Consider the following 12,852-nt stretch of genomic DNA (forward strand, 5'->3'; position numbering starts at 1 on the left):
TTGGCAAGGTGATGTCTCTACTTTTTAAGATGCTGTCTAGGTCTGTCATTGCTTTTCTCCCAAGAAGTAGGCGTCTTTTAATTTCCTGGCTGCTGTCACCATCTGCAGTGATCATGGAGCCCATAATGCCTAGGGGCAGCAAAAATCTAGCTCAAAAAAACAACTCAAGTGCTGAATAGATAGCTCAGCTGGTAGAGCATGAAACTCTTAATCTCGGGCTCATGGGTTCGAGCCCCATGTTGGCTGAAAGGTTCCTGCATTGAAGGGTTGGACTAGTGGTCCCTTCCAACTCTCCAATTCTGTGATCTGCCCAATCTCTCTGTCTGTCTCTCTCTCTCTGTTTTTCTTGTCACTCCCATTGCCTTGCGATTGTGGCCCTGGCCAACAGCAGAGCCTGAGGTGCCAAAAGACTGGTTACCTGTCAGACAAGGGGAACCAACTATCACTGAGTTATCCACATAAAGGGCACATTTTTAAAATAAAAGCAAAAACGAATTGCCCAATTAACACACACAGAGAGAGAGAATCCCTGGCTGAGCTAATAGCAACCAGATACGGCTTCTCTCCTCGGTGCCAGAGGATTTTTCAACAACCGCTGTCCCTTCAAAATGCCCCATCCTCTCCGAAACACGCTGGGTAATGAGGAAAAGTTATGAATGGCTTTCTTCCCTCAGCACCACCACCCTGCTTTCCACTGATGTTTCCAGACTCCCCCCCCTCCCCGCCTAGCAGCTGTTTCCTGTTCCCCAGAAGGGCTGACAAGGTGCAGGCCTGGAGCGGAGGCTCCTCTGGCAGGTAATTTTGACGAGGCGCAGAGGGCGAGAGCTGCCGGGTGTCTCTGATGGGTTTCCGGCCCTGTTATCAGGTCCGCTTCGCCCTCCCTCCTGCCCAGACGGATCAGCCCCCGTCTGTAGGCCAAGTCCATTTCTGAGACAGCAGGGAGGGAGGAGAGCATCATGTCTGGCACATTTCTTCAGGCGAAGGGTGGCAGTGAAGACACGGCAGGGTTCCCACCAGCAAAATAAAAAACGCGCCCCTCTTTTCTTTTGGGTGGGAAGTTTTTCTTCTCTTCGGGTAAAAGCAAGCCCATAGAGTCAGAGCACCCCATGTCCAAACTCTACAACATCCCACAAATTAAGAAAAGCAGATGTCAGGACATAGTTATAACCGCTTGGGGTTTTTTTTCTGGTCTGTGCTTTTATTTGGCCCATCGGTATCTACAAATCCTGGGGCGCGTCTCGAGATTACCTCCCTGCCCACATGCCCTCTCCCCCAAAGAGAGGTCGTTACAATTCCTGCCTTCACTCAATCTTCGGCAGCTCAGCTTCAAAGATTAAGGTTGCGCCACCTGGGATTTTGGGTGGTGCTCCCCAGTCCCCACAACCCAGCTCAGAGGGAATGGCAAGCTTTCTCTTCTCACCCTCGCACATCCCAAGCAGGCCCTGATCCCAGCCTTTAATGACTTGTCCAGTCCGCAAGGAGAAGATAAACGGTTGATGACAAGTCAGGCTGCTGTCGAACTCTGTCCCATCCTCCAACTTGCCCATATAATGCATGTGGAGCACATCACCCTTGCGGAACTTTTTTTTAAATTACTTTTTTATTCAAAATTAAGACAAAACATATTATGTAGAAACATATCATCCTTATTTTCCCCCTTTTTTTCCTCCCTCCCCCTCCCTCCCCCCACAGAACCCCCACCCCCACCCCCCAACTTCCCTCAGTTCCAGTCTTTGGTTTCTCTAAAAATGCTGTTTTCTGCATGTTACACAGTTGTATTGATCCTCAAACTATTTAAGTAATAATTATCAATAAAAAGTTTGTGAATGTTTATTCAAAACCAGCCAAGGAGTCCAGTTCGCTTTGTTGCGTCTTCAAATACTTTGTAAAGGGTTCCCATTCATCTTTAAAGTCACAGTTATCCTTGTCCCATAGCTTGTATTGAGGCATCAGGCATAAGCCTGCATTTTATTAATGTTTGATCAGGACTTGTATATTAGAGAGAGCCTAAAAGATTTTCAAATGTTTCAATGCCAGGCAGAGAAAACCTTGGCCATTCTCCTAAGACAAGGGGCCCCTTTTTGATTGATAGCAGAAAGCTATTCTCAAAGTCATAAAAGCTGAAATTACAGACTAAAAGCAGGACATTGACCCTACATGTTACAGAAGATAACAAAGGCAGAGATAAACATAATTAGGAATGGGCAAATAGTAAAATGATACCATGGGCCTCTTAAACCTTGAGCTGTATTTTCTAAGGCCAGAGGTAAATGGGAGAAAAAAGCATCTAGCTGGGAAGTCTTTTTAAAGCATCTAGCTGGGAAGTCTTTTTAAAGCTGTTTCTTCCTTAAACAGATAATGGGAAAAGCAGCTTGCTGAAGGGGGGGGAGGCTTCTTCTGAAACTGTTTTAAACTGAGTCCTTTTCTTTCTTTCTCTCTCTACTTTAAAAAGGCCTTATTCCTTTTAAGAGGCTATCTGTGTTGTGTATTAAATATGTTGGCTTAAATGTAATTATGCAAAGGATTTAACAAATGCTAGAAGAGTTGTATTTATCTTGAAATTAAGTCAGCCACCAGTCCAGCCTCTTGCCAGACAAGAAGACGCCATCAAATGCTGTCCTGATATATTAGCTGTCAGACATTTGTTTAGAAACCTTCAAATGAAGGATATCTTTCAATGTTGATGTGAAACTCAAGATCCTTGACATATGTTTAAGATAAAAATTTAAGATTAACCATTTGTTTTAGAAGGCAATAGGGCAGGGAGGGCAAGAGGTGAGCTGGTAATTAAGATTCCTTGTTGAGACACATGTAAGATATATTACTACTTATTTGTCATTTATAGATGTAACAATATATAGCTGTTTGTGTTCCTTATAAGGACAGAAGGATATGGGTGTATCTTTTTGTGATTGGTTATAGCAATCAGCCAATAGGAAATCCAACCAGGCTGATTGGACAGAGGCAGCCCAAGGAGGAGCAAAGGGGGCTGGATTAAGGGAATATAAGTGCTGGCCATAATGGCAGGAGGCCAGGCCAGAGCTTGGTAACCATATACTACTGTGCCTCTCATTTATTTGTCTGACAAATAAATAATTATTTTAAATTCTCTATTGCTGCGTTGAATATTTCATTCCAGCTAAGCGTTAACCACAAGCAGGGTGCTACATTTTATGGTGCCCTGTGACTCGGATAAGTGGTCTGCTGGAACGCAGCCCCTTCGCTCTACTGAGCAGGGTACAAGAGAGAGGATCTCTAAACTGCTTACCCAAGCGCGCACTGGTAAATTTTTCCAGGGGGAACGCAGAAGTCTCGTCTGTCTGATACCCTGCTCACTGGCGGCGACGGACCGGGGGGAAACGGAACCAACCAGGGGTAAGTGCACTAAGGGGTTTTGGCCCTCCAATTAATTGGGAGGAAGAGAAGTCTTGATCAAACTTCTGCGTCTCAGTAAGTGGGAACTGAGTACGCTAGGTGGTTGGGTATATCAGATGGTGGTCTGGTGGGGGAAAAGGGGAAGTTGGGAGGTAGTGTGTGGTGAAGTATCCAGCGCATTGTATGTGTGAGAAAGTACAGAGCAATCTGTAGCTGACCTGAGTGTGGAGTGGGTAGTACTTCGGTTCCCAGTGAGGCGACTCCATCTGGGCAAGAAACCCCACGAAGCGTGTGTGTGAGTGACTGAGTGGATACTTCACAGGGCCATACAATGGGAGTTGGGGGTTCAAAAGGGGAAAATACACCTCTTGAATGTATGTTAAATAATTTTAAGAAAGCCTTCTCAGGGGCATATGGAGTCAAAATGACGCCAGAGCGCCTGAGAACGTTATGTGAATTAGAGTGGCCGAAGCAAAATACTGGATGGCCATCTCAGGGAACTTTTGATATAAATTTAGTAAGCAAACTTTGGTCTAACATCGCCAAAGAAATTGGAGGGTGCCCAGAACAATTTTCATATATAGATTCCTGGCTGAGCACATTAAATAAAAATCCTCCATGGATAAGGGAATGCAAAGTCCAACGATGCAAATTATTGGCTGTAAAAGCTGAAGCCAGGAAAGGAATCTTGCCAAATAAACTCAAACCCATTTTTGAGGGACCAGAGGAAGAGCTGCTTCCACCTCCACCTTATGCTCCACATCGAAGGGAGCCTAATCCAAACCCTCCACCAGTTGTAACCCCAAGGCAAGAAAGTGGAATGAATAATGGGGCTGGAGTCACAGAACTTGATTCCTTGATAGATTATGATAAATATCTTCAGGAGGCATTGGAGGCCTATAATAAAGCCCAAGCAGAAGTGGTTATTCCATCTGTGAGTCCCAGTAGAACTCCATCTACAGTCTCTTTTAGTGAAACAACTGATTGCCTACCCCAAACTCCTGTACATCCAAGTCCTAGAGAATTATTACAGAAGTTACAGGGAGACCTTAATCGGTCAGCAAGCAATACAGCCAGGCGTATAAAGCTGCTAAAAGAACGCCTTGGGACAAATACCATCCCCTATGATTTGAGGCCCCTAGAGCAAAGCGAAGAGAAAGATCACGTAGTAGCCCCTCTCAGAAGAGTATTTGATGCACTTGAGGAGCCTGTGCTGGTTAACGGGCTACCTGGACCAAGGCCACCTCGAACGTCGACCCTGCAATATATTCCATTCACAACTACAGATCTGATGAATTGGAAAACACACACCCCATCTTTCGCAGAAAAACCTCAGGCTATGATGGACTTGGTGACTTCAATAATAAATACTCATAGTCCTACTTGGACAGATTGCCGCCAGCTCCTGAATACTCTGTTCACCACTGAGGAAAGGAGAGACATAATTGAAAAGGCACAGATATATTTGCGTGAGCAGGCCAGAGTGGGAAATATTTTTAATATTGACCGTCATCTCCAAGACAACTTTCCCTTGGAAGATCCTAATTGGGATCCAAACAATGTAATTCACCTGGCCAGACTTACCACCTACCGCCAGACGCTTGTGCAAGGTATCCGCAGGGCATGCCAGAAGCCCACTAACATGTCTAAAGTCTCAGAAGTAGAACAGAAACCAAATGAGAGTCCAGGAGACTTTTTAGAGAGGCTGCAAGAAGCCTATCGTATATGGACTCCTTTTGACCCTGAAGCCCCTGAAAACAGCAGAATGATTACTGCTACATTTGTGGCCCAGTGCGCTTCTGACATTCGTAAGAAAATTCAGAAATCAGAAGGATGGGAAGGGATGCTGATGAGCCAAATTATGGCCATTGCACGCCGAGTTTATCGGAATAGGGATGAGGCTGAGAAACAAGAGAAGAAGAAGTGGCAGAAGGAAAAGATGGTAATGCTAGCCACAGCAGTAAAGCAAGACTACCGCCCCTTAAATGGAGGAAGAGGGCGGGGAAGGAATCCACCACTGGGAAGGAATCAATGTGCAAATTGCAAGAAGGAGGGTCATTGGAAGCGGGAGTGTCCTGAACCCCTGAGGTTGGAAGAAGTACGCCCAGGCCCAGGCCCAGGCCCAGGCTCCGGCCCAAGAAACCAGGGACGGGGACGGGGAATGATTCGAGATGGAAGATATCAGAGACCTGGACAAGGACGGAGTAGGGACAATGTCATTGGACTGGCAGAGGAGGATTTTACCCAAGACTAGGAACGACCGGACTCCATAAAGTTAGGCTTCCAGGAGCCCACGGTCACGATCCAATTAGGAAGCCATTTAATAGACTTTATGATTGATACTGGGGCTGAATACTCAGTACTCCCAGAACTATTGCAGAAAAAGGCATCCAAAAGTGTAGTCATTAAAAGTGCCACTGGTCAGTCAGCTAAGAGGTCTTTCCTCCAACCTTTGGAATGCCAGATTGGGGGACATCGTTTAACCCATCAGTTTTTGTATATACCTGAGTGTCCAATACCTCTCTTAGGTAGAGATATGCTGTCCACATTGCAGGCCCAAATCACCTTCACTCCTCGAGGTCCAGAAATGAAATTGCCATCAAAGGCAGCAGGAATAATTTCCCTCTCAGTACCTAAGGAACAATCATGGCGCCTAATGTCAGCCCTGCAAGTCCAACCTACATTGGATACAGAGTTAAACAAGCTCCTCCGAACTCTACAGGTGCCACCAGGAGTATGGGCCGAAAATAGCCCACCAGGAATGGCCAAGAATATAGCTCCAATTGTAGTAACCTTAAAACCTATGGCTACCCCTGTATCTGTAAAGCAATATCCTTTACCCCGGCGAGCAGCAGAGGGCATCCAGAAACATTTGGACCGCCTATTAAAATATGGTCTGCTTAAGCCCTGCCAATCAGAATGGAACACACCCCTTTTGCCTGTTCGAAAACCTGGGACAGATGAATACAGGCCAGTGCAGGACTTGAGGCTCGTAAACCAGGCTATCGAGACCTTGCACCCAAATGTACCAAACCCATACACCCTGCTGAGTTTGATCCCACCAGAAGCAACATTTTTTACTGTATTGGACTTGAAAGATGCATTCTTCTGTTGCCGGCTGGCACCACAGAGCCAACCTATATTTGCCTTCCAGTGGGAAGACCCTTTGACAGGAACAAAAGGCCAGCTAACTTGGACGAGATTGCCCCAGGGATTCAAAAATTCCCCAACTTTATTTGGCACTGCCTTGGCGAAGGATCTAACAAGTTACCCCTCAATACCTGGAGAAAAGGTGGTTCTGCAATATGTAGATGACCTTATACTAGCAGCAAAGGATTTTGATACCTGTAAAGAAGGTACAGAGGAACTGCTCCACTTGCTCTGGGAAGCTGGCTACCGAGTTTCCCAGAAAAAGGCACAGTTATGTTTAGAAAAGGTCAAATATTTGGGCTTTGACATCTCACACCAACAACGAGCATTGAGGCCAGAGAGGAAAGAAGCTATTTGCCTTATCAAGGAACCTACCACAAGGAAACAACTCAGAGGATTCCTGGGAACAGCAGGGTTTTGTAGACTATGGATACCTGATTTCAGCAGTCTGGCCAAGCCCTTACATGAAAGCACTCGAGGTGCAGAAAAGGACCCATTCGTATGGGGACCTGAGCAGCAACAAGCCTTTTTAGTTATCAAACAACGACTTATGGAGGCCCCAGCCCTTGGACTGCCTAATTCGGAAAAACCCTTTCAGCTGTATGTACATGAACAGAATGGGATTGCAGCGGCAGTCCTGACCCAGAGATTAGGAAGTTGGAATCGTCCAGTAGCTTATTTGTCAAAACAATTGGACTCAGTAGCAAAAGGATGGCCTCCATGCCTAAGGGCAGTAGCGGCCACTGCAAGCCTTGTCAAAGAAGCTGATAAATTTACCTTCGGCCAGACAATGTATGTGAATGTACCTCATGCTGTTCTGACACTCATGGAATATAAGGGTAGTTATTGGCTAACGAACCCAAGGATGGCTAGGTACCAAGGCCTATTGTGTGAAAATCCCAGGATTCATCTACGAGTAGTGAATATGCTCAATCCAGCGACTTTGCTGCCCCTACCAGAGGTAGATGATGAAGAATCACATGATTGTCTCCAAATAATGGATGAAGTTTATTCCAGTAGACCCGATCTGAAAGATGAACCATTGAAAAATCCAGATGTTGTATATTATACTGATGGTAGCAGTTACCTGCATGAAGGTGCCAGACGAGCAGGATATGCTGTGGTCACCAATGAGGAAGTTGTGGAAGCTGAAGCTTTGCCTGCTGGCACCTCAGCACAAAAAGCTGAACTTATAGGTTTAACTAGAGCTCTGCAATTGGCAGCCGGATGTAAGGCAAACATCTATACTGATTCTAAATATGCCTTCTTAACCCTGCATGCACATGGTGCTCTATGGAAAGAAAGAGGTCTAATAGGAGCCCACGGGAAGGCCTTGAAATATGGACCTGAAGTAGAAATCCTGTTAGAAGCAGTATGGGCTCCAGAACAGATTGCTGTAATGCACTGCAAAGGTCATGGACGAGGAAGGGATCCAATAACCAGAGGAAATCATGCTGCTGACAAAGCAGCTCGAGAGGCAGCCCAAAAGCCTGTGGGAGGATTTATAGCAGCCCTCATACCAGAGGTAGCTCCAGAAGAAGTTAAACCTCACTATACCCCAGAAGAGAGGAAGTGGGCTGAACAGGAAGGAGCAGTTGTGAAGGACGGTTGGATGATCCTGCCAAACAATAGGATTTATGTACCTCATCATCTAGCAGGCACAATTGTAAGAAATTATCATGAATCTACTCACCTTGGCGGTACTGCAACCAGAGAGAGTCTCAGTCGGAAGTTGTATATTATTAACCTATCACAATTAGCAACTTGCATTTCACAGAAATGTGTTCTTTGTGCTAAAAACAATCCCAGGCAGGGACCGGTACAACCTCCTGGAATCCAACATGTGGGATATGTCCCCATGGAAAGCCTAATTGTGGACTTCACAGAGCTGGTCCCTTCTAAGGGATTCAAGTATCTCCTTGTGTTTGTAGATACTCTTACCGGATGGGTTGAAGCTTTTCCCACCCGAACTGAAAAGGCACGAGAGGTAACTAAGAGACTCCTCACTGAATTGATCCCGAGGTTTGGATTACCTAGATGCATTGGAAGTGACAATGGGCCAGCGTTCATTGATCAAGTAGTACAAGAAGTATGTCGAGTCCTACAAGTGAAATGGAGACTGCATGCAGCCTATAGGCCTCAGAGTTCAGGGAAAACTGAAAGAATGAATCGGACTCTGAAAACCCAATTGGCAAAATTAACCCAGGAAACGGGATTGGGATGGGTAGATGTGTTACCCATAACACTGTTTCGTGTTCGGTGTGCACCCACAAAAAGACTTAAGTTGTCACCTTTTGAGCTCCTGTATGGGAGACCGCCCTCCTTTGTTCAGGATATTCCAGCTGATCTTAAACAAATAGGAGACCATGTGACACAGGGACAAGTGCAATCTCTCTCCCGTGTTTTTGTTTCTCTTAACAGGTGGGTCCTCGAGCGCACGCCGTGCAGCATTGCCGAGCCGATTCATCAGTTCCAGGCTGGCGATAGCGTATGGGTGAAAGAGTGGAAACGTGATCCACTTGCACCTAAGTGGCGTGGACCTTACACCGTCTTGCTCTCTACTCCAACAGCGGTGAAGGTAGCTGAGGTGACCCCCTGGATTCATCACTCCCGTTTGAAGAAGTCCGAAGGCAGTTGGACGTGCAAAGGTGACCCCTCTAATCCTCTTAAACTGACTCTCTCCAAAAACCCCTGTATCTAGCCCTACCGGGAACGGGCTAGGTCACGGGCAACATTAGACGACCGGCCTGCTGCAGCCACAACCTGGAAGCTGGCTGACCTGCGCACGCCTGAAGCTTGAGGAGCATCTGAACCAGCGATTGTGAAAGGAAAGATTCTCTTATACAATTAATTGACTGCCCACCCCCTTGTGGAACAATTATCAGAGATATTACTCATTGGGGATCCTCGGGATATATGTTTTGGTCTTGGTGGTTCCCCATTTCTGTCACTGGGGGAATTATATTGGGACTAATATTTATTTGCTATCACTATAAGGTAATCTTTTGTGGAAGGAATGCATATGCTAGACATCAACATGATTCTATTATTAATCCTGATCCCTTGGGAAGGGGAAGGGTCCTTGAATCTGGCCAAATTGACTAAATATGGATTCCACCATGACCACAATATGTGGGTAGGTTTAGCTGAAATGGTAGCCAATGTTGCAAATAGGACCAATTGCCTTGTTTGCTCTCTTGGGCCAGATGATTCAGAGGGAGGTATGCCCTTATTACCGATACCATTAGATGCCATTGGTATGGTAAGCGAAATACCAAACCAGACAGAAGTACAGAATTTTCCCGGATGGAACTCAACTAAACCATTACGAGTTATACCTGTACAAGGGGAATTCTGTGTACATAAATCATCAGATGCAGCTGATTCTACCATGATAGGCTCTTCTCATTGTCACTATACTTGGGATAATATTAAGAATACCTGGGCACACGATACTACCTATCGAACTCGGGATGCCTTGCCCTGTGCACCTCCTTTTATTCATGCATGGAAAGTGGTATGGAACATAACTGTGACAGAAAAAGGCAATCTAACATACTGCACTGTGAACTCTCTACCTCTTTTGCTATTTCGCCTTCTGTACTCCACGTACCAAAGACCTCAGACACGATGGTTGTGGTGGATATGTGGAGAATGGGCATACAAGAAACTCCCCTCCAAATGGAGTGGGACTTGTTTCCTGGGATGGGTATTACCACCAATGTGGATTATGCCTACTAATTTGCCCAAGCGAACACGAAGAAACGCTGATATTTCTCATATAGCAGGAGGAAGTACCCAAAGTTGGAGCGGTACTGATGATTGGCCACCAGAGCGCATTATAGCCTATTATGATCCTGCCTCCTGGAATCCTGGTGAGCTCATACAAGGGGCACGGGATCCTATTTATAATCTAAACAGAATAATTCGATTGCAAGCAGTAGTGGAACTTGTAACCAATGCAACGGCCCGGAGTTTGAGACTTATTGCACAACAGTTGGATGAAAGTAGAGCCGCCATTTTGCAGCTGAAAATGGGAATGGATTATGTACTTGCCAAGCAGGGAGGCCTATGTGGAGTCTTGAACTTGACAGGGAATGCCTGTTGCTTTAACATTTCAGATAATGGTGAGGCAATCCGTGTGTTGGCCACAAAGATGGAGAATATAGCACATGTCCCAGTACAAACATGGGAAGGATGGGATATGGGATGGCTCACCAATTGGTTACCTAATGTCACAGGACTCAAAGGGATACTATTGTCTTGCTTGTTTTTCTTGACAGTAGTGGTAATGGTTTTATGTATGATGCCATGTATCATCTCATGTTTTAGAAGTACAATTAGCAAGATGGTTTCAAATGAAACTCTACCTCATATCATGGCCCTATACAGAGCTTTACCTCAGGAATATGATGAAGGTCAAGCTATCAAGGACACTTGGGACGAAGGTCCTTGAGCTTGAAAGGGGGGAATGAGGCATCAGGCATAAGCCTGCATTTTATTAATGTTTGATCAGGACTTGTATATTAGAGAGAGCCTAAAAGATTTTCAAATGTTTCAATGCCAGGCAGAGAAAACCTTGGCCATTCTCCTAAGACAAGGGGCCCCTTTTTGATTGATAGCAGAAAGCTATTCTCAAAGTCATAAAAGCTGAAATTACAGACTAAAAGCAGGACATTGACCCTACATGTTACAGAAGATAACAAAGGCAGAGATAAACATAATTAGGAATGGGCAAATAGTAAAATGATACCATGGGCCTCTTAAACCTTGAGCTGTATTTTCTAAGGCCAGAGGTAAATGGGAGAAAAAAGCATCTAGCTGGGAAGTCTTTTTAAAGCATCTAGCTGGGAAGTCTTTTTAAAGCTGTTTCTTCCTTAAACAGATAATGGGAAAAGCAGCTTGCTGAAGGGGGGGGAGGCTTCTTCTGAAACTGTTTTAAACTGAGTCCTTTTCTTTCTTTCTCTCTCTACTTTAAAAAGGCCTTATTCCTTTTAAGAGGCTATCTGTGTTGTGTATTAAATATGTTGGCTTAAATGTAATTATGCAAAGGATTTAACAAATGCTAGAAGAGTTGTATTTATCTTGAAATTAAGTCAGCCACCAGTCCAGCCTCTTGCCAGACAAGAAGACGCCATCAAATGCTGTCCTGATATATTAGCTGTCAGACATTTGTTTAGAAACCTTCAAATGAAGGATATCTTTCAATGTTGATGTGAAACTCAAGATCCTTGACATATGTTTAAGATAAAAATTTAAGATTAACCATTTGTTTTAGAAGGCAATAGGGCAGGGAGGGCAAGAGGTGAGCTGGTAATTAAGATTCCTTGTTGAGACACATGTAAGATATATTACTACTTATTTGTCATTTATAGATGTAACAATATATAGCTGTTTGTGTTCCTTATAAGGACAGAAGGATATGGGTGTATCTTTTTGTGATTGGTTATAGCAATCAGCCAATAGGAAATCCAACCAGGCTGATTGGACAGAGGCAGCCCAAGGAGGAGCAAAGGGGGCTGGATTAAGGGAATATAAGTGCTGGCCATAATGGCAGGAGGCCAGGCCAGAGCTTGGTAACCATATACCACTGTGCCTCTCATTTATTTGTCTGACAAATAAATAATTATTTTAAATTCTCTATTGCTGCGTTGAATATTTCATTCCAGCTAAGCGTTAACCACAAGCAGGGTGCTACAGTATGTCAGTTTTACCAGTTCTGCATAGTCCATCCATCAATTTTTCTTGCCATAATTCTTTAGTTGGGGTTTCTTCAGTCTTCCATCCTTGTGCTACTAAAACTCTCGCAGCCGTTGTCACATACATGAAAATGTTTTTCAGCTTTTTTGGCAGACCTTGCGGGACTTGATGGGGCAGTTGTCCACCTGCTTCTTGACCCCAATCTGGAGCTTCCGTTTCCCTTCCATGCCCAGCACTAGTGAGAAGACTGCACACAGCACCAGAGCGAGTAACGTTGCTCCCTGGCTCACCTGCATTGCATAAGCTCCTCTCCTTTCCTCAACGGATACCACCCCAACCGTTTGGTTTTCTAAACATGGATCACTGCCACATCCAACCAGCCTTCCATCAGGACACATTGCTGAAGGATCTCCATAGCCCAGCACCGTCACCTATGCTGAAGCCTTGAGGGAACTTACATTAAAATATCCTATATAAACTAGGGCTGTGCACAGCCCTCCCCCTGCATCTGTCCAGTGGCCTAGACACATCAGTTAAACGCGTTGCAAACTTCATACGGGTAAATCCCGTTGGCGAAAGACAGGACTCCACAGCGCCATCTGGTGTCATGGTGTTATAACTCATATA

General features: G+C 45.1%; 1 protein-coding gene across 1 annotated transcript; it reads right to left on the minus strand.

Moving 5' to 3' along the window:
* Nucleotides 1-1,258: 1,258 nt before the first annotated feature.
* Nucleotides 1,259-12,558, minus strand: LOC310695646 (peptidyl-prolyl cis-trans isomerase FKBP2-like). The gene is made up of 2 exons (XM_083480312.1): nucleotides 12,381-12,558; nucleotides 1,259-1,571 (listed from the first exon to the last, which is right to left on the minus strand). Exons 1-2 carry the CDS (start codon nucleotides 12,519-12,521, stop codon nucleotides 1,302-1,304), a joined length of 411 nt encoding a protein of 136 aa, XP_083336438.1. The 5' UTR covers nucleotides 12,522-12,558; the 3' UTR covers nucleotides 1,259-1,301.
* Nucleotides 12,559-12,852: the final 294 nt, after the last annotated feature.

The sequence above is a fragment of the Podarcis liolepis genome (genome assembly GCF_965112155.1).
Source record: "Podarcis liolepis genome assembly, chromosome: 16".
Classification (NCBI taxonomy): Eukaryota; Metazoa; Chordata; class Lepidosauria; order Squamata; family Lacertidae; genus Podarcis; species Podarcis liolepis.

Coding starts and splice junctions, on each gene's coding strand:
- LOC310695646 (XM_083480312.1), bottom strand. CDS start 12,521: ATGCAGGTGAGCCAGGGAGCAACGTTACTCGCTCTGGTGCTGTGTGCA. Junction 1,572..12,380: donor GCCCCATCAAGTCCCGCAAG/GTCTGCCAAAAA, acceptor AAGTTCCGCAAG/GGTGATGTGCTCCACATGCA.